This window comes from Eschrichtius robustus, chromosome 14, assembly GCF_028021215.1.
Source record: "Eschrichtius robustus isolate mEscRob2 chromosome 14, mEscRob2.pri, whole genome shotgun sequence".
NCBI classification, from domain to species: domain Eukaryota; kingdom Metazoa; phylum Chordata; class Mammalia; order Artiodactyla; family Eschrichtiidae; genus Eschrichtius; species Eschrichtius robustus.
In genome coordinates, this window is record NC_090837.1 from 30,825,851 (window position 1) to 30,845,926 (window position 20,076).

Below are 20,076 nucleotides of genomic sequence, written 5' to 3' on the forward strand. Positions count from 1 at the left end.
GTCTGTGCATTATTATAAGTAGATTGCCTAGATCAAAGGGAGTGAGTCCTTTATTTCTGTTTGTTCTATTTCTTAAAAATGGAGTTGGTGTTCATAGTGTTCTTTTTTTTGTTTTTGTTTTTTGTTTTTTTCCTTAGCCCTGTAAACCTCCCCCCTTTTTTTAATTTATTTTTTTTTTATTTTTTTATTTTTTTTTGCTGTGTTGGGTCTTCGCTTCCGCGCGAGGGCCCTCCCCAGTTGTGGCAAGCGGGGGCCACTCCCCATCACGGTGCGCGGGCCTCTCACTATCCCGGCCTCTCCCGCCGCGGAGCGCAGGCTCAGCTGTCGTGGCTCACGGGCCCAGTCGCTCCGCGGCATGTGGGATCCTCCCAGACCAGGGCTCGAACCCGCGTCTCCCGCACCGGCAGGCAGACTCCCAACCACTGCGCCACCAGGGAAGCCCCACAGTGTTTTAAAACATGCTTTTTCAAGCCAGTGCATACAGATTGTCTCATTCCTTTAATGAATTTCCATTTTAATTTATTTTTATAAAATAGATAATACGTTTACAAAGTTCAGAATTCAGCTTCCTTCTCAGCTTTTCTCCTCCAGCACCCATTTTGCTTTTCCCCCAAAGCAGCCAGTTTTACCTTTATTTTGTAGCTCCTTCCAAAGCTATATTTCACATACATAAGCAAGATCGTAGATATGTTCTTCTTGTCCTCGCATTTATACAAGTGGTTAGAGGTATGTACACTTTAAGTTTCTATAGATAATTGCTAAATTTCCATCTAAAGGCGGTTGTTGTTGTCGTTTTAAGATCCTTGTTGGTGACAATGCAGAAGAGGGCCTGCTTAGCCTCATCCGCTAGCTTAGCCTCATTCAGTAGGTTACCCCAGACTCTGCAATCTCTGCCAACACTGAAAGGTGCTGAGCTTATTTTTAATGTATCTCTTAAATTTAGTAAGCAGCTCTCATCATCCTCTAAGCTGTTTTCTGTTTTAAGATCTTGTTTGTTGTTTTCCTCCTTGAAGCTGCTTTTATTCATTTATACGTGTATCTCCCTTGGCGTGTTTTCTTATCTCTTTTCAGTTATTGGAAACCTGAAACTTGGAGATTGGTTTTTCACTACTATATGAGGTGCAAGTGTGCCTAATTTACAAAGTCTGCACTCTCTCTTGGTTAGGACGTTGTGCCCCAGGCCCTGCTGGATCAGTATCTCTCCATGACCGACCCCTCCCGGGCGCAGACAGTGGACACCGAGATCGCCAAGCACTGCGCCTACAGCCTGCCGGGCGTGGCACTGACGCTGGGCCGGCAGAACTGGCACTGCCTGCGCGAGACCTACGAGACGCTGGCCTCCGACATGCAGGTGCGGGGGCCCTGTCCACGTTCCCTCGCGTGCAGAGAGCTTGCCGGTGACACCAGAGCACTCCCCCGTGGGTCCAGGCTCCTCCCTCCACCTGAGCAGCCTGCCTTCCTTTTTGTCTGAAGTGCTAGAATTAGCTTCCCGTTTGACCTGCTGAGGTTCCTAACTCAAAGGTGCTGTTGTCTAAAGTTCATGTGCAGATTGATTCTTGAGAATATAGGGTTTCATTTTACCCCAGAAACAGTGTGATAAATGCTTCCTCCCTGATATTTTTCAACCTTCGCAGAACTGCAGTTGTGTTGGCGCTGCCGAGGTCTGGGCCCGGCGGGCAGCACAGTGTGGGTGGGAGAAGGTTGATGGGTGTGTGCGTGCCTGTTTGTGCACACGTGTGCTCACCACCACCACCCATTTGAGAAACAAGAAATGGGAAACATTGACCCCCGGTCGTTTGTGGCTTTTTGTGGCTGTTTTCCCAGGCTTTGCCGACTTCATCCCCCTGCCCTTGGGTCTGGCTTCCATACACCCAAGTCCCTCTTCCTTCAGCGACCTTCCTCTCTCAGTTATTTGAAGGCACCTGCTGAGACTAATTTATACTGAGTTGTGAATGGTTATCCCTCGGTATCTCAGTTGGCTCGGCAACTTGGAAGTCGAGCGTCCCCTTGGGAACATAGTTTAAGTCCCTCCTCCGACCTCTGGGGAAGCTGATCCCTGCTCAGCCCTCAGGGGTGGAACTGGGCATGGGACACATGGCCGATGACCAGCGAGTGTTTCACCCTCTGTATGAGTGGCTTTCCACCTTTATTCTGTGGACTCTCGGGGCTGCTGGTGAGGGGGACGGCTCTGGATGGGCAGGGCTTATCCGAACATCCTGCCTTCTTCCATTTGATACATTGAACATGGGTACAGCATTTTATCTCAAGAACAGGTTCTTGTGTTTGGGGGTGGGGATAAAGCCTTTGTTCTAAACAGCTTCCCAGCAGGTAAAGTTTTAAACTAAATAACAAAGTAAAAATTTTTAAATTAAGGTCACATGAAGAAAAAGATGTTTTTGACCTAAAGTTTCCTGTAAATGGAGCGCATTTCTGTTCCAGTGTTCTTTTCCAGGGCTGCCCGCAGGAGATTTTCCCAATCTTGTATCTCTTTAATTGCCAGTTCTTTAAAACGAGTTTTGTGGTTGTTTTTAATCCAGGGTAGTCTGTGCAGAGTCGGGAGGGGCACAGTGCAGGGAGAGGCACACCAGCCAGCCTTCAATCCGTGTGGGACGCCAGGAAATTGGGCATCCAGTGCTCCGAGAGCTACACAGGCTTCACCACCAGTGATCTCCAAGCATTTTTTTCCTTCCTAAGTGAAAGGGGGATAATATATACTATGCAGGGATTTTGCATTTTTCTGCCAGTTTTTGATAGAAAGTAGGCATTTAAAACTTGGTATCTATTATTACTATTTTATTCTGATTTAACTTGAGATTAATAACATTCAGATATAATAAATTAACCTTCATGCATTGTGCAAAAGTTAAAGTACCAAGACTTTGTGATCAGCTTACTCACGCAGTTGTCTTTATTTCTGCAGTGGAAAGTTCGAAGGACCTTAGCCTTCTCCATCCACGAACTTGCAGTCATCCTTGGAGATCAGTTGACAGCTGCAGATCTGGTTCCAATTTTTAATGGATTTTTAAAAGACCTCGATGAAGTCAGGATAGGTGTCCTTAAACACTTGCATGATTTTCTGAAGGTAATTGTTAAGTTCTTTTGTATAAAAACACACTAAAATTCTACTGTAGAGTTAAAGTTTTGACTTTATGCTGCCATCAAGATAGGTTTCTGTATGTTCTATGCAACAAATGTAGCCATGAGTTTGATGGTACCATTGTGGTTAAAAAATAGTCCCATTCTGATCAATTTTGCTAGTGTCACTTCAGTGTTTAATTTAAAAATCACGCTAAATTTCATTTTTAAATGACATTAGATCATGGTTACAAACATTTGTACCTTTTTTCTCATAATTACTGAACTAACATGTAGGAAATTCCATGGACATTAAGCCTTCTGTGGTGTGTCCTCACCCCTCTGATGTGGATCTCTGGTATCTGACAGGAGCAGCGCTGACTTTACAAATTGTTTAATCCCGGAGAACTATTGTAGTCGTAAAGTTTGAGGTGCAGAAGTATCATAATTGAAATTGCTCTAATTGTCCCGATAATGTCCCCTCGACTCAGAATCCAGTGGGGAATTGCACATAGAATTTAAATATCACATCTCTTTAGTCCTCTTAAATCTAGGACAGTTTCCCTGACTTTTCACCTGTAAATGTCATGGACCTTTTTGAAGGGGCCAAGCCAGTGGTTTTGCAAAATGCCCCCCAATTTGAAATTGCCTGAGCGCTGTCACACAGTTAGATTCAGGTTAAACAGGTGTTGTCTGCCAGGAGTATTACCTCTCTACCTAGGTCCCTGGGTGTTTTTCTGAATGGGTTGCATCAGGGATAACACAATGTTGGCTCTTGGGTCCCTGGTGATGCTGAGTCCGGTCCCTTGGCCGTGGGTCAGCTCACTTTTCCATCGAGGTTATTGACTCCTCGGTGGGCTATTCTTTCAAACTCTGAACAGCTCTTTGCCTGAGTCCTTCACCTAGTGCTTTTGCATTTCTGCATCTGTACCCGGTTCTTGCCTGAATCACTTGTTACTGTGTGAGTTGTAAAATACTAATTTTCTGTTCTTTTTAATTCCTTCTGTGTTTACTAGTTACTATCTCCTGTAAAGATAACCTTTCCCTTCTCTTTCTCTGCCTTTTTGGAAGTTTTTTTTTTAGTATCAGTGTGGACTCTAGAATTACTTTTTTATTCTGTGTAATGTAATCTATTTCTGTCGTTTGGTTTTTGTCGTTTGTTTTTTAACATCTTTATTGGAGTATAAAGTATTGCTTTACAATGGTGTGTTAGTTTCCTCTTTATAACAAAGTGAATCAGTTATACATATACATATGTCCCCATATCTCTTCCCTCTTGCATCTCCCTCCCTCCCACCCTCCCTATCTCACCCCTCTAGGTGGTCACCAAGCACCGAGCTGATCTCCCTGTGCTATGCGGCTGCTTCCCACTAGCTATCTATTTTACATTTGGTAGTGTATATATGTCCATGCCACTCTCTCACTTTGTCCCAGCTTACCCTTCCCCCTCCCTGTATCCTCAAGTCCATTCTCTAGTAGGTCTGCGTCTTTATTCCCGTCTTGGCCCTAGGTTCTTCTGATCACTTTTTTTTTTTTTTTTTTTAGATTCCATATATATGTGTTAGCATACGGTATTTGTTTTTCTCTTTCTGACTTACTTCACTCTGTATGACAATCTCTAGGTCCATCCACCTCACTACAAATAACTCAGTTTCGTTCCTTTTTATGGCTGAGTAATAGTCCATTGTATATAGGTGCCACATCTTCTTTATCCATTCATCTGTTGATGGACACTTAGGTTGCTTCCATGTCCTGGCTCTTGTAAAAAGAGCTGCAGTGAACATTTTGGTACATGACTTTTTTGAATTATGGTTTTCTCAGGGTATATGCCCAGTAGTGGGATTGCTGGGTCGTATGGTAGTTCTATTTTTAGTTTTTTAAGGAACCTCCATACTGTTCTCCATAGTGGCTGTATCAATTTACATTCCCACCAACAGTGCAAGAGGGTTCCCTTTTCTCCACATCCTCTCCAGCATTTATCGTTTGTAGATTTTTTGATGGTGGCCGTTCTGACCAGTGTGAGATGATATCTCATTGTAGTTTTTTTTTTTTTTTAATACATTTATTTATTTATTTATATTTATTTTTGGCTGTGTTGGGTCTTCACTTCTGTGCAAGGGCTTTCTCCAGTTGCGGCGAGCGGGGGCCACTCTTCATCGCGGTGCGCGGGCCTCTCACTGTCGTGGCCTCTCCCGTTGCGGAGCACAGGCTCCAGATGTGCAGGCTCAGTAGTTGTGGCTCACGGGCCTAGCCACTCCACGGCATGTGGGATCTTCCCGGACCGGGGCACGAGCCCATGTCCCCTGCATTGGCGGACGGATTCCTAACCACTGCGCCACCAGGGAAACCCCTCATTGTAGTTTTGATTTGCATTTCTCTAATGATTAATGATGTTGAGCATTCTTTCATGTGTTTGTTGGCAATCTGTACATCTTCTCTGGAGAAATGTCTTTTTAGGTCTTCTGCCCATTTTTGGATTGGGTTGTTTGTTTTTTTGATATTGAGCTGCATGAGTTGCTTGTGTGTTTTGGAGATTAATCCTTTGTCAGTTGCTTCATTTGCAAATATTTTCTCCCATTCTGAGGATTGTCTTTTCGCCTGTTTATGGTTTCCTTTGCTGTGCAGAAGCTTTTAAGTTTCATTAGGTCCCATTTGTTTATTTTTGTTTTTATTTCCATTTCTCTAGGAGGTGGGTCAGAAAGAATCTTGCTGTGATTTATGTCATAGAGTGTTCTGCCTATGTTTTCCTCTAAGAGTTTGATGGTGTCTGGCCTTACATTTAGGTCTTTAATCCATTTTGAGTTTATTTTTGTGTATGGTGTTAGGGAGTGTTCTAATTTCATTCTTTTACATGTAGCTGTCCAGTTTTCCCAGCAGCACTTATTGAAGAAGCTGTCTTTTCTCCACTGTATATTCTTGCCTCCTTTATCAAAGATAAGGTGACCATATGTGCGTGGGTTTATCTCTGGGCTTTCTATCCTGTTCCATTGATTTGTATATCTGTTTTTGTGCCAGTACCCTACAGTCTTGATTACTGTAGCTTTGTAATATAGTCTGAAGTCAGGGAGCCTGATTCCTCCAGCTCCGTTTTTCTTTCTCAAGATTGCTTTGGCTATTCGGGGTCTTTTGTGTTTCTGTACAAATTGTCAAATTTTTTGTTCTACTCCTGTGAAAAATGCCGTTGGTAGTTCGATAGGGATTGCATTGAATCTGTGCATTGCTTTGGGTAGTAGAGTCATTTTCACAATGTTGATTCTTCCAATCCAAGAACATGGTATATCTCTCCATCTGTTGGTATCATCTTTAATTTCTTTCATCAGTGTCTTATAGTTTTCTGCATACAGGTCTTTTGTCTCTTTAGGTAGGTTTATTCCTGGATATTTTATTCTTTTTGTTGCAGTGGTAAATGGGAGTGTTCTCTTAATTTCACTTTCAGATTTTTCATCATTAGTGTATAGGAATGCAAGATATTTCTGTGCATTACTTTTGTATCCTGCTACTTTACCAAATTCATTGATTAGCCCTAGTAGTTTTCTGGTAGCATCTTTAGGATTCTCTATGTATAGTATCATGTCATCTGCAAACAGTGACAGCTTTACTTCTTCTTTTCCGATTTGGATTTCTTTTATTTCTATTTCTTCTCTGATTGCTGTGGCTAAAACTTCCAAAACTATGTTGAATAATAGTGGTGAGAGTGGGCAACCTTGTCTTGTTCCTGATCTTAGTGGAAATGGTTTCAGTTTTTCACCATTGAGGACAATGTTGGCTGTGGGTTTGTCATATATGGCCTTTATTATGTTGAGGAAAGTTCCCTCTATGCCTACTTTCTGGAGGGTTTTTATCATAAATGGGTGTTGAATTTTGTCATAAGCTTTCTCTGCATCTATTGAGATGATCATATGGTTTTTCTCCTTCAATTTGTTAATATGGTGTATCACATTGATTGATTTGAGTATATTGAAGAATCCTTGCATTCCTGGGATAAACCCCACTTGATCATAGTGTATGATCCTTTTAATGTGCTGTTGGATTGTGTTTGCTAGTATTTTGTTGAGGATTTTTGCATCTATGTTCATCAGTAATATTGGCCTGTAGTTTTCTTTCTTTGTGACATCTTTGTCTGGTTTTGGTATCAGGGTGATGATGGCCTCGTAGAATGAGTTTGGGAGTGTTCCTCCCTCTGCTATATTTTGGAAGAGTTTGAGAAGGAAAGGTGTTAGCTGTTCTCTAAATGTTTGATAGAATTCGCCTGTGAAGCTATCTGGTCCTGGGCTTTTGTTTGTTGGAAGATTTTTAGTCACAGTTTCAATTTCAGTGCTTGTGATTGGTCTGTTCATATTTTCTATTTCTTCCTGGTTCAGTCTTGGAAGGTCGTGCATTTCTAAGACTGTCCATTTCTTCCAGGTTGTCCATTTTATTGGCATAGAGTTGCTTGTAGTAATCTCTCATGATCCTTTGTATTTCTGCAGTGTCAGTTGTTACGTCTCCTTTTTCATTTCTAATTCTATTGACTTAAGTCTTCTCCCTTTTTTTCTTGATGAGTCTGGCTAAAGGTTTATCAATTTTGTTTATCTTCTCAAAGAACCAGCTTTTAGTTTTATTGATCTTTGCTATCGTTTTCTTTGTTTCTATTTCATTTATTTCTGCTCTGATCTTTATGATTTCTTTCCTTCTGCTAACTTGGGGTTTTTTTGTTCTTCTTTCTCTAATTGCTTTAGGTGTAAGGTTAGGTTGTTTATTTGAGATGTTTCTTGTTTCTTAAGGTAGGCTTGTATAGCTATAAACTTCCCTCTTAGAACTGCTTTTGCTGCATCCCATAGGTTTTGGGTCGTTGTGTTTTCATTGTCATTTGTTTCTAGGTATTTTTTTGATTTCCTCTTTGATTTCTTCAGTGATCTCTTGGTTATTAAGTAGTGTGTTGTTTAGCCTCCATGTGTTTGTATTTCTTACAGATTTTTTCCTGTAATTGATATCTAGTCTCATAGCGTTGTGGTCGGAAAAGATATTTGATATGATTTCAATTTTCTTAACTTTACCAAGGCTTGATTTGTGACCCAAGATGTGATCTGTCCTGGAGAATGTTCCATGAGCACTTGAGAAGAATGTGTATTCTGTTGTTTTTGGATGGAATGTCCTATAAATATCAATTAAGTCCATCTTGTTTAATGTATCATTTAAAGCTTGTGTTTCCTGAGGTATTTTCATTTTGGATGATCTGTCCATTGGTGAAAGTGGGGTGTTAAAGTCCCCTACTATGATTGTGTTACTGTTAATTTCCCCTTTTATGGCTGTTAGTATTTGCCTTATGTATTGAGGTGCTCCTATGTTGGGTGCATAAATATTTACAATTGTTATATCTTCTTCTTGGATTGATCCCTTGATCATTATGTAGCGTCCTTCTTTGTCTCTTGTAATAGTCTTTGTTTTAAAGTCTATTTTGCCTGATATGAGAATTGCTACTCCAGCTTTCTTTTGATTTCCATTTGCATGGAATATCTTTTTCCATCCCCTCACTTTCAGTCTGCATGTGTCCCTAGGCCTGAAGTGGGTCTCTTATAGACAGCACATATATGGGTCTTGTTTTTGTATCCATTCAGTGAGCTTGTGTCTTTTGGTTGGACATTTAATCCATTTACATTTAAGGTAGTTATCTATACGTATGTTCCTATCACCATTTTCTTAATTGTTTTGGGTTTATTATTGTAGGTCTTTTCCTTTTCTTGTGTTTCCCGCCTAGAGAAGTTCCTTTAGCATTTGTTGTAAAGCTGGTTTGGTCGTGCTGAATTCTCTTAGCTTTTGCTTGTCTGTAAAGCTGTTAATTTCTCCATCAAATCTGAATGAGATCCTTGCTGGGTAGAGTAATCTTGGTTGTAGGTTTTTCTCTTTCATCACTTGAAATATGTCCTGCCACTCCCTTCTGGCTTGCAGAGTTTCTGCTGAAAGATCAGCTGTTAACCTTATGGGGATTCCCTTGTGTTTTACCTGTTGTTTTTCCCTTGCTGCTTTTAATATTTGTTCTTTGTATTTAATTTTTGATAGTTTGATTAATATGTGTCTTGGCGTGTTTCTCCTTGGATTTATCCTATATGGGACTCTCTGTGCTTCCTGGACTTGATTAACTACTATTTCCTTTCCCATATTAGGGAAGTTTTCAACTATAATCTCTTCAAATATTTTCTCAGTCCCTTTCTTTTTCTCTTCTTCTTCTGGGACCCACCCCTGTAATTCGAATGTTGGTGCGTTTAATGTTTTCCCAGAGGTCTCTAAGACTGTCCTCAATTCTTTTCATTCTTTTTTCTTTATTCTGCTCTGCAGTAGTTATTTCCACTATTTTATCTTCCAGGGCACTTATCTGTTCTTCTGCCTCAGTTATTCTGCTGTTGATCCCTTCTAGAGAATTTTTGATTTCATTTATTGTGTTGTTCATCTCTGTTTGCTCTTCAGTTCTTCTAGGTCCTTGTTAAATGTTTCTTGTATTTTCTCCATTCTATTTCCAAGATTTTGGATCATCTTTACTGTCATTATTCTGAATTCTTTTTCAGGTAGACTGCCTATTTCCTCTGCATTTGTTAAGTCTGGTGAGTTTTTGCCTTGCTCCTTCATCTGCTGTGTGTTTCTCTGTCTTCTCCTTTTGCTTAACTTACTGTGTTTGGGGTCTCCTTTTCACAGGCTGCAGGTTCGTAGTTTCCATTGTTTTTGGTGTCTGTCCCCAGTGGCTAAGGTTGGGTCAGTGGGTTGTGTAGGCTTCCTGGTGGAGGGGACTAGTGCCTGTGTTCGGGTGGATGAGGCTGGATCTTGTCTTTCTGCTGGGCAGGTCCACGTCTGGTGGTGTGTTTTGGGGTGTCTGTGGCCTTGTTATGATTTTAGGCAGCCTCTGTGCTAATGGATGGGGTTGTGTTCCTGTCTTGCTAGTTGTTTGGCATAGGGTGTCCTGCACTGTAGCTTGCTGGTCATTGAGTGGAACTGGGTCTTGGCATTGAGATGGAGATCTCTGGGAGATTTTCACCGTTTGATATTACGTGGAGCTGGGAGGTCTCTTGTGGACCAGCGTCCTGAAGTTGGCTCTCCCACCTCAGAGGCACAGCCCTGACGCCTGGCTGGAGCACCAAGAGCCTGTCCTCCACACGGCTCAGAATAAAAGGGAGAAAAAATAGAAAGAAAGAAAGAAAGAGGATAAAATAAAATAAAGTTATTAAAATAAAAATAAGAAAAAAATTTTTTTTAAGTAATAAAAGAAAAAATGGACAGACAGAACCCTAGGACAAATGGTAAAAGCAAAGCTATACAGACAAAATGACACACAGAAGTATACACATACACACTCACAAAAAGAGAAAAAGGGAAAAATATATATATATTGTTTCTCCCAAAGTCCACCCCCTCAATTTCGGATGATTCGTTGTCTATTCAGGTATTCCACAGATGCAGGTACATCAAGTTGATTGTGGAGATTTAATCCACTGCTCCTGAGGCTGCTGGGAGAAATTTCCCTTTCTCTTCTTTGTTCGCACAGCTCCCGGGTTTCAGCTTTGGATTTGGATCTGCCTCTGCGTGTAGGTCACCTGAGGGCGTCTGTTCTTCGCTCAGACAGGACAGGGTTAAAGGAGCAGCTGATTCGCGGGCTCTGGCTCACTCAGGCCGGGGGGAGGGAGGGGTACAGATGCGGGGCGAGCCTGCAGCGGCAGAGGCCAGCATGACGTTGCACCAGCCTGAGGCATGCCGTGCGTTCTCCCAGGGAAGTTGTCCCTGGATCACGGAACCCTGGCAGGGGCGGGCTGCACAGGCTCCCGGGAGGGGAGGTGTGGAGAGTGACCTGTGCTTGCACACAGGCTTCTTGGTGGCAGCAGCAGCAGCCTTAGCGTCTCATGCCCGTCTCTGGGGTCCGCGCTGATAGCCGCGGCTCGCGCCCGTCTCTGGAGCTCCTTTAAGCGGCGCTCTGAATCCCCTCTCCTTGCGCACCAGGAAACAAAGAGGCGAGAAAAGGTCTCTTGCCTCTTCGGCAGCTCCAGACTTTCTCCCGGACTCCCTCCCGGCTAGCCGTGGCGCACTAGCCCCCTTCAGGCTGTGTTCACGCAGCCAACCCCAGTTCTCTCCCTGGGATCCGACCAAAGCCCGAGCCTGGCGGGTGAGCAGACAAGCCTCTCGGGCTGGTGAGTGCTGGTCGGCAGTGATCCTCTGTGCAGGAATCTCTCCGCTTTGCCCTCCGCACCCCTTTTGCTGCGCTCTCCTCCGTGGATCTGAAGCTCCCCCCTCCGCCCCCCGCAGTCTCCGCCCGCGAAGGGGCTTCCTAGTGTGTGGAAACCTTTCCTCCTTCACAGCTCCCTCCCACTGGTGCAGGTCACATCCCTATTCTTTTGTCTCTGTATTTTCTTTTGCCCTACCCAGGTACGTGGGGAGTTTCTTGCCTTTTGGGAGGTCTGAGGTCTTCTGCCAGCATTCAGTAGGTGTTCTGTAGGAGTTGTTTCACACGTAGATGTATTTCTGATGTATTTGTGGGGAGGAAGGTGATCTCCGTGTCTTACTCTTCCACTGTCTTGAAGCTCCTCCTGTCGTTTGTTTTGACCATCAAATCTGGCGAATAAGAGCCCCTTAAGCCACCTCCTGTGTCCTTTTGATCAGCCCCCTCACTTGCAGGCACATCTTACTTTCAGGCCCACCTTCTCCTTTCTCTCCAGCCGGGAGTCAGGATCTCTCCAAGGAGCCCTGGTCTTTTCTGGTGGAGAGCTGGGATTTAGAAGCCAAGATCCAGGCACTAGACGCGCTCATTGCTCCCAGACGTCGTTTCTTTTAGGCTTTTTCAGGGGACAGGAGCTAGGAGGGATTTTTTGGGTGGTTTTAAAAAATTATTTAGTTCATATTGCATCTTTACTTCCAATCCAGTACCATTTCCTCTCCTTTCTTCACATTTTTTTTCTTTTCTATTGTGGTAAAAACTCTGGTTTCAAAAACGTTAAATTATTTAGTCATTTGCTCAATTCTACGTTTTAGAACTACTCCAACATCAAATCAACCAAGTAATGGTCAAGATTTCCTTCAGCACTTTCTGTCATTAGAACATGTTCCATGAAGATATATGGTCAGAATACTGAGTTTAAAGTTAGACTTTTTCTGTGTGACTCTTATCTGTTTGATGTAGTTAAATTTATTTGCTTCTATTTTTATCAACTTTTAGTGTTTTCCCCTTTGTTGACTATAAACCTACTTCTAAATATTTATAGAACGGTTATTGGGATAAATTTATTTTTTTCACTCAAACATTTATTGAGCACCTACTGTGTGCCATCACAGTGCTGTCCACTGGGCTCACACTATGAGTAGGTGCATAATCCCTGTCTTCAAAGGGTCTGTGACAACAAGGATGTCACAGGAGTGTTCTAGTAAAGCTTTGCCCGGGGACAATGGACAGTAGAGGCCACTCACTGGCTCAAGAAGCATATATTTCAAAAGGGGAGAATGACTCTTGAAGATAAACGGGATTATCAAGGAAAATGGACTTAATACCAATTTTTAAAACAAATGTACCTACTACATCTGTTCTCCTTCAGAAGAACTAACCATGTGATTTAGAGTCATTTTTTTAAAGCAGTCTGGTAAAGGAAATAATGTCTCTACCATGTCCTAGTGAATATTTTTATTTGTTTCTTCAGCTTCTTCATATTGACAAAAGAAGAGAATATCTTTATCAACTTCAGGAGTTTTTGGTGACAGACAATAGTAGAAATTGGCGCTTTCGAGCTGAACTGGCTGAGTAAGTTCTCATACTTGATCAGACTGTGTTTCGGGCGGGGGGGGGGGTGTTGCTTCATCTTTACCTTTCCTGGATTTCTTCATTACTTTGTGTGGGTCCAAGTTTCTGCGTGGTATCCTGTTCCTTTAACACTGCCTGTAACACAGGTCTTGCTGGCAGTGAGTTTTCTCAGCTCTTTTTTGTAAGACCATGTCACCTTCACTTTTTTTTAATTGTGGTAAAATACACATAACCACTTTTGCTGCTGGTGCAGTGTCCCCCCGTCTAGTTGTAGAACATTTCGTCCTCCCAGAAGGACACCGCACGCCCATAAGCAGTGGCCCCGCAGCCATCAGTCCGCTGTCTCCGTGCGTGTTTGCTTTTCTGAGCGTTTGCTCCAGATGCGCCGCGTAACCCCCGGCCTCTGTGCGCGGCTCCCTCACTCAGTACAGTGTTGTCGGGGTCCATCCATGTGGCAGCTATGTCAGAACTTCGTTACTTGTGATGAGGGAATAATACTCTGATGTGAACATACCACCTTTTAACCCATTCATCTGGGTTGTTTCTGCCTTCTGGCTGATGTGAGTAGTACTGCTGTGAACATTGATGTACTGATACAAGTTTTTTGAGGTGGATTTGCTGGGTCATCTGCTAATTCTGTTTAACTTGTTGAGGAACTGCATGACTGTGTCCACAATGGCTGCAGTGTTTTACGTTCCCACCAGCAGTGGATGAGGGTTCTCATTTCCCCACATCCTCCCTGGCACTTGCTGTTTTCCTTTTTTTTTTTTTCTTTCTAATTGTAGCCAGTATTACAGTGGGTGTAAAGTAGCATCTCACTTTGGTCTTGATGTGCATTTCTTTAATGTTTAGTGATGTCCAGCACCGTTTCATGTGCTGTTGGCCATTTGTATATATTCTCTGGAGAAATGTCTATTCAAGTCCATTGCATATTTTTTAATCGGGCTGTTTGTCTTAAATTGGGTTGCTGAATTGTAAGAGTTCTTTATTAAATATTCTGGATTCTGGACTTTACCTGCATTTTCAAAAGATATCTTTGCTAGGTGTGGAGTTTGGGGCTGAGTTTCTTTCGGTGCATGACAGGATAACTGCCCTGAGTTCTGTCTTGCCTGGCCTCCTCTGCAGCTGGGGTGGACGGCTGAGCCCGTCCAGGCAGCAGGTGCTGGGTTGGGTGGTGGTGTCTCCGTATGACCTTCTATGCCCTCTGCACTTCATTTCGTCCAGCCGTGGGCTGCTGTTGCCTTTTGCTGATGGTGCGAGCTGCGGCTGGGGGCCTCCTCTTCCCATGCTCTGCGCCCCCTCCGCGCCTTCGCCCCTGCATCCCTTCGCCCCTTCCGCCCCTGTATCCCTTCACCCCTTCCACCCCTGTATCCCTTCGCCTCTCCGCCCCTGTGCCTCGGCATCCCTTTAAGCCTCTGCCCCCCTCCTCCCCCCCACCCCCGCGCACGTGCCCCTTCTTCCCTGCTTTCATCCGCCCGTGCTCCCCTGCGCCCCTCCGTCCTCCCAGCCCTGGGCTGTGGTTGCCACGTGGTGGAGGCCACCGGGTGCTGGGCAAGGGGGGCCCTCTGCCCCTTAGTTCGGCCTCGGTCTCGGGGAGGCCTGTGTGCTGGGCCCCCCAGAGGCCTCACCCGCCCCGGGGCTCGTGTCTCTGCCCTGGGCCCGCGCTCGGTCAGGGCAGTGCTTCCCGCCCCTCCCCGGCAGGACGAGACTCGCGCTTGGCTCCGAGGCTCTGCGGCCCCACGCTGGGAACAGGCTTTCCTGTCCCCTGTCCCCGGCTGCAGCCTGGCCTTGCCTGGGCGGGGGGATGGACAGGCTTTGCTGCCCCTCCACGGGCCGCAGGAGGCTTTTGCTCCTTGAGAGGCGTCTGCGGGGCGTCTCTCGGGGGATCCACGTGCCCTCGGGCGGGGCGGCTCATCGCTGGTTGTCTGTGTCGTCCACCTCCTGCCGATGGCACACATAACCCACCGCAGACACATAGCCCGGGAGGTGGGAGTCTCAGCGTGTCTGTGGTCCTCCTGGGAGGGTGTCGCTGCGTCCTCCACTCAGGCTGCTGGGGGACGCCCTGGTCCCCGGTTCTCGGCCACTTGGTGGGAGCAGGTGCAAGAGGGGCCTCCCTGTGTCCCCCACCCCTGGTACCGGAGCCTCCCTGAGAAGCTGCCTGGAGCCTGATGGGTACACGGCCGGCTGCCTGAGGCTGCTGGCACCTTCTCAGTAGACGGCTGCCGTGTGGACGGGAGTTTCCCAGCAGGTCCTCAGCGGTCACCATGGGACCGTGTCCCGTGTCCCCATGCAGCCAGCCAGGACGCACTTTGCTCTGTGTCCGTCGCCGTGGATACAGTTCTGCAGTGTTTGTGTCCTGAACGTGTGTGTTGTTTAGATGCAGATCCAGACACACAGCGTCCAGGCCAATCGCTGGTCTCTGCATGTGTTCCTTTCACAGACACGACCCCAGTGATTCATGCTTCAGATGAGCAACCTATTTTCATTTGTCGTGTTTATTGCTGAATTGTAATTGTATTTTTATTTTTATAATTCACTTTGTAGACAGCTGATCTTACTTCTAGAATTATACAGCCCCAGAGACATTTATGACTATTTACGCCCCATTGCCCTGAATCTGTGTGCAGATAAAGTTTCTTCTGTGCGTTGGATTTCCTACAAGTTGGTACGTGTTCAAGTTCTTACAGCCTTAGCCCAGCACACGTTTGGTGAGAACACCAGGCAGAGGTGTGGCTCACCGGCGCATGCCCCCCTAGGTCGGCGAGATGGTGCGGAAGCTGCACCGGGCTGCGCCGCCCACCTTCGGGGTGGACCTCATCCGCGAACTGGTGGAGAGCTTCGGCCGCTGTCCCCGGTGGTCCGGGCGGCAGGCCTTCGTCTTTGTCTGCCAGGTGAGTGCGGCCGCACCGGCTGCCTGTCTCCTTGGGCCCCTTGCCCCCCCTCCACACCCTCGCTCTCATCCTTGAGGGCAGAGCTTCGCCATCTGGCTCATCGTTCCCCGCTCCGTCCCCCGAGCTCCCGGAAGCGGCGCTGCCCCGGCCATCGGTCCACTGAGCTTGCGGGTCTGCGGCTGTGAACGTAACTGTGATGCCAGGCCTCCGTGGGGCAGGTCACAGCTGTGCCTCTCTGCGGGGACTTAACTGTATCCCTTTGTTTTGAGCTCCTGAGTGCCTGGAATATTGTTTTAAAAAGCTGTAACTGAAACCTGAGGCACTTGAGTTGTTTCTAAAAGGTTTTGCGAGCTGGTATTACTTACGGCCTGGTCGACTGAGCCGGCAGATTGAAGCAGGTCTTTCTGTCCCCAGACCGTCATTGAAGATGAATGCCTGCCCATGGACCAGTTCGCTGTGCATCTGATGCCACACCTGCTCACCTTGGCAAACGATAGGGTTCCGAATGTCCGCGTGCTCCTCGCGAAGACACTGCGACAAACTCTGCTAGAAAAAGGTAGGCAGGCGACCCACGAGGAGAAGGGTAGGTGGTGGGGACACAGGACAGGTGGGCGCCCGAGCGGAAGGGTTGGGGTCGTAGGAATGGTCTGGTCCGAGAATGTGCTGCGACTTGTTAGTGGTGGTTCCTGTCGAGAAAGGACACAAGACGATTAAGGGGCGAGGAGAGTGATGTTGAATTTTCACTGTTCTGTTCTAGATGAATTTTTCTTTATAATTTAAAACTTAGTAGTTTGTAAAGTTGGAAATTCAGTGAGGACTATGTGACGAATACCGCCTTTGGTTCGCCCCACGTGAACGTCTGTCACTGCCATCGGGGTGGGAGGCGTGTTTGAGTTTCCTTCTGCGTTTCATTCATTAGGCAGAAGACGTGCCCCTTAGTGTTTGCTTTGCTGCAAATTATGAGCACCTCAAGATTCAGGTTGTTTTACTTATTGTAATCCCCTCAAAATGCCTAATAAATATCATTTGAATGCGTGAATTCATGAACAAAGCACAGAAAGAAGTTTGTAATAGACTTCAAAGAATATGGGCAAATGAACGTTGCTTCTTTTTTCTTGTTTGGAATTTATCATATTGAACAGACAGAGAGGACTCTGGTTTTGTGTGTGTGGTTTGTATTTGGAAATGTTTTTCCTTTCACTGAGTTAATTAATAGCTGTAACAAGTACAAGTTTTAACATATTTACTAACATTGCTGCCATTAAATATCATGAGATTTAGTCTGTTATAAAAACAAGATAGGGGCTTCCCTGGTGGCACAGTGGTTAAGAATCCGCCTGCCAGTGCAGGGGACACGGGTTCAAGCCCTGGGCCGGGAAGATCCCACATGCCGCGGAGCAACTAAGCCCGTGCACCACAACTACTGAGCCTGCGCTCTAGACCCCGCGAGCCACAACTACTGAGCCCACGTGCCACAATTACTGAAGCCCGTGCGCCTAGAGCCCGTGCTCTGCAACAGGAGAGGCCACCACAGTGAGAAGCCCGTGCACCGCAGTGAAGAGTAGCCCCCACTCGCAACTAGAGAAAACCTGCGCGCAGCAATGGAGACCCAACACAGCCAAAAAAAAAAAAAACAAGATAAATCTTCTAATTCTCCTACATTTGAGGATTTTTTTCATAGAACACAGATCAATTTGGATTACTGTTTATAATCCAACAAAGCTAATCTCATTTGTGATTTGCTCTTCCCATTTCCAGAGTATTTCCTAACCTCTGCCAGCTGTCACCAGGAGGCCGTGGAGCAGACCATCATGGCTCTTCAGATGGACCGTGACAGTGACGTCAAATACTTCGCAAGCATCCACCCGGCCAGCACCAAGATCTCTGAAGATGCCATGAGCACGGCCTCCTCCACCTACTAGACGGCGTGGACCGGGGTCTCCCCACTTCCGGGGAGCCGAGGTTCGGCTCGTGACCACACGTGGCCTGGGACAGCTGTGGGGGACCTTCCTCCCTTGCAGACTTGATTGCAGGTGCAAGTTGCCTACACCGATACCAGGGATTTTCAGAGTCAAGAGAAAGTACAGTAAACACTATTATCTTGACTTGAAGGGAAAATAATTTCTCAGAGGATTATAATCGTCACCGAAGCCTTAAATCCTTCTGTCTTCCTGACTGAACGAAACTTGAATTGGCCGAGCATTCTCCTTGTGGAAGGGATGGGACTCCCAGAGGCCTGCGTTGCTTTCTGCTGGTTTAATTTAATGACTGAGAGATGGAAGTGCAGCCAGAAGGCGGCCGCAAGCCGGGATGGGGAAGAGACCTCCAGTATTAACCCTCGCTGTGTCCACATGGGCAAGGCCCTGGTGGGGTCTGAAGCCAGCTGCCCAGTCCAGCCCCAAGTGTGAATAGTTTTTGACGTGTGTGAACGGGAAAGGAGATATTTTTTGGATTTCTCCTAAGGGCTTGATGCTAACACTAAGTAGAGTCTGATTTTAACTCTTAAATGCAGCATATTGCTGTGCACATTTACAGAGCCTTTGCTGAGTATCTATGTCCTGATTTTTTTTCATGCTGGTCATGACCTGAAGGAAATTTATTAGCACGTATACTGTATGTCAGGTGTTTTTGACTTGATCATGATCAGCTCTGAGGTGCAACTTTGTCTCACATACTGTACATACCTGTGCCTCCCCTGGGGAGGGCCGCAGTCTGTAATCATGCTGTTCAACTCTTGTGCACAAGTTCTCTTGTTCAAATAAAATTTATTACTAAGATCTATACAGAGAGATAGATACACTTTTGACTGTTTTCTAGATATCTGCGAAAAAATGCATTTTTTGACCTGTATTAATGATTTTAGTATAAAATGGGAAAACTAGATTAAAATATGTCTTTTAACTAGTACGGTAATTTCTTTGAAATCTGTGCACCCCCCCGGTCCAGTTCTGCTCTTGGCTGGCAGCGGGGCCTCCTGGGCAGCGCCCCGCCGAGGGCAAGCGTGCGCCTGGGGCTCACCCTGGGGTCTTCACTCCTGGGAGAGGCCTCCGAGCCCAGGTCTACCTGTGCAAGGGGCGGTGGTGGAGCCTGCCCGCCCGCACGTGTCTGCGTCAGGTGAGATGCTGCGTGAACGTGCTTTTATGAAGGGCTGTGGAGAGATGCTCGTTGCTTTTTTGAGCCCAGGTTGGAAGACCCTTGGCCTTTGAGTGGCCACAGTGCTTCTGTGATTTTGGTTTTGTCTCCTCAGCTAGTGGGGACTCCCCAGGTTTGTAGTTAAGCCGAGTAGGGCCTTGAACCTTGGCGGGTAGATTTGGGGATGCACAGGCTGCTTCCTGTATATGTCATTACAGATGAGCCTTTGGTCTCTTACTCTTGCATTATAACCTGGATATTTGTGCACTGGGAATAATGTGTGACCAGATTCCACTGAGACAAATGAATCAGTAAACACAGGTAAGGTGGGGCACAGGTAATAAGGGCGGGGCTGTGGAGTGGAAGGTAGTAGGTGGTGGCGGCTGGGGAAGGCGTCTGTCAATCAGCCTCAGAGCAGAGTTTGAAGGAGGGTAAGATCTCTTTTGATGTCATTTAGCCTAATTTTTGATGTGCACGTTCTCTGCTATTATATACTTTGCCCCTCCCCCAAACTTCAGTTCTGTAAATTAATTAGAATTCTACACTAATAGCTGCAGTCTTTTAAAGCAGTGGTAATAATAATAGTCCATTTTGGGGTTAAGAACTTGAGTTTAGGCCAGCTCTTCCCGTGTAGCCTCGCACGGGCCCATGTCACCAAGCCGCGTCCTCACACCCTCGGGTCCCGAAGAGCCGTGATTCCAGGTCCCTCCACAGCGGCGGACAGGGAAGGCCACCAGCATCGTTTAATGGCCAAGGCTGCCCCGGTTTGAACCATCACTGACGGCGCTCAAAGAAGACGAGGCTGGACCGTTGGCTCCTGATTTCAGCTCTTTCTTTAGTGGCGACAGTGCAGCCCTCCCGCCGTGGCCCCGGGTCCTCCTGCAGGTGCGGATGGAGTAGTGGCCGCCGAGCCCAGAGGACGGAAGGAAACCGGCCCCTGGAGGCAGCGGGACACTGACGACTCCACGGTTCTTCCAAATCCCCCCAGAGGCAAAAACAGCCTGCAAACCAGTTAGTAACCAAATCTTCTAATTTCACAGTAGAAAAATGAATAATGATATGTCCTCATAGGTAATTGATGTTGGGTAGCTAATCTCAGGAGAAATTCTGTGATGATGTGGGACTTTTGAGTGACCAGGGTGAAGAGGAAACTTTTTTTCCCCAAAATTGGAGCTTCCTGCTCAGCCGATGTCCTTGGCCATGGCCGGTGTTTCTCTTCCACCCACTCCT

At 46.1% G+C, this 20,076-nt stretch overlaps 1 protein-coding gene across 3 annotated transcripts in view; it reads left to right on the forward strand.

The window, feature by feature from the left end:
• PPP4R1 (protein phosphatase 4 regulatory subunit 1) overlaps positions 1 to 18,568 on the forward strand; it is a 61,274-nt gene extending 42,706 nt beyond the window's left edge. For all 3 annotated transcript variants that reach the window (XM_068563191.1, XM_068563192.1, XM_068563193.1), the window contains 7 exons: positions 1,166 to 1,351; positions 2,921 to 3,082; positions 12,723 to 12,823; positions 15,368 to 15,488; positions 15,580 to 15,714; positions 16,129 to 16,270; positions 17,473 to 18,568. In XM_068563191.1, the coding sequence (XP_068419292.1) occupies positions 1,166 to 1,351; positions 2,921 to 3,082; positions 12,723 to 12,823; positions 15,368 to 15,488; positions 15,580 to 15,714; positions 16,129 to 16,270; positions 17,473 to 17,636 (1,011 nt within the window). In that variant the 3' untranslated portion in view covers positions 17,637 to 18,568. The remainder of the gene's footprint in view (positions 1 to 1,165; positions 1,352 to 2,920; positions 3,083 to 12,722; positions 12,824 to 15,367; positions 15,489 to 15,579; positions 15,715 to 16,128; positions 16,271 to 17,472) is intronic.
• Positions 18,569 to 20,076: the final 1,508 nt, after the last annotated feature.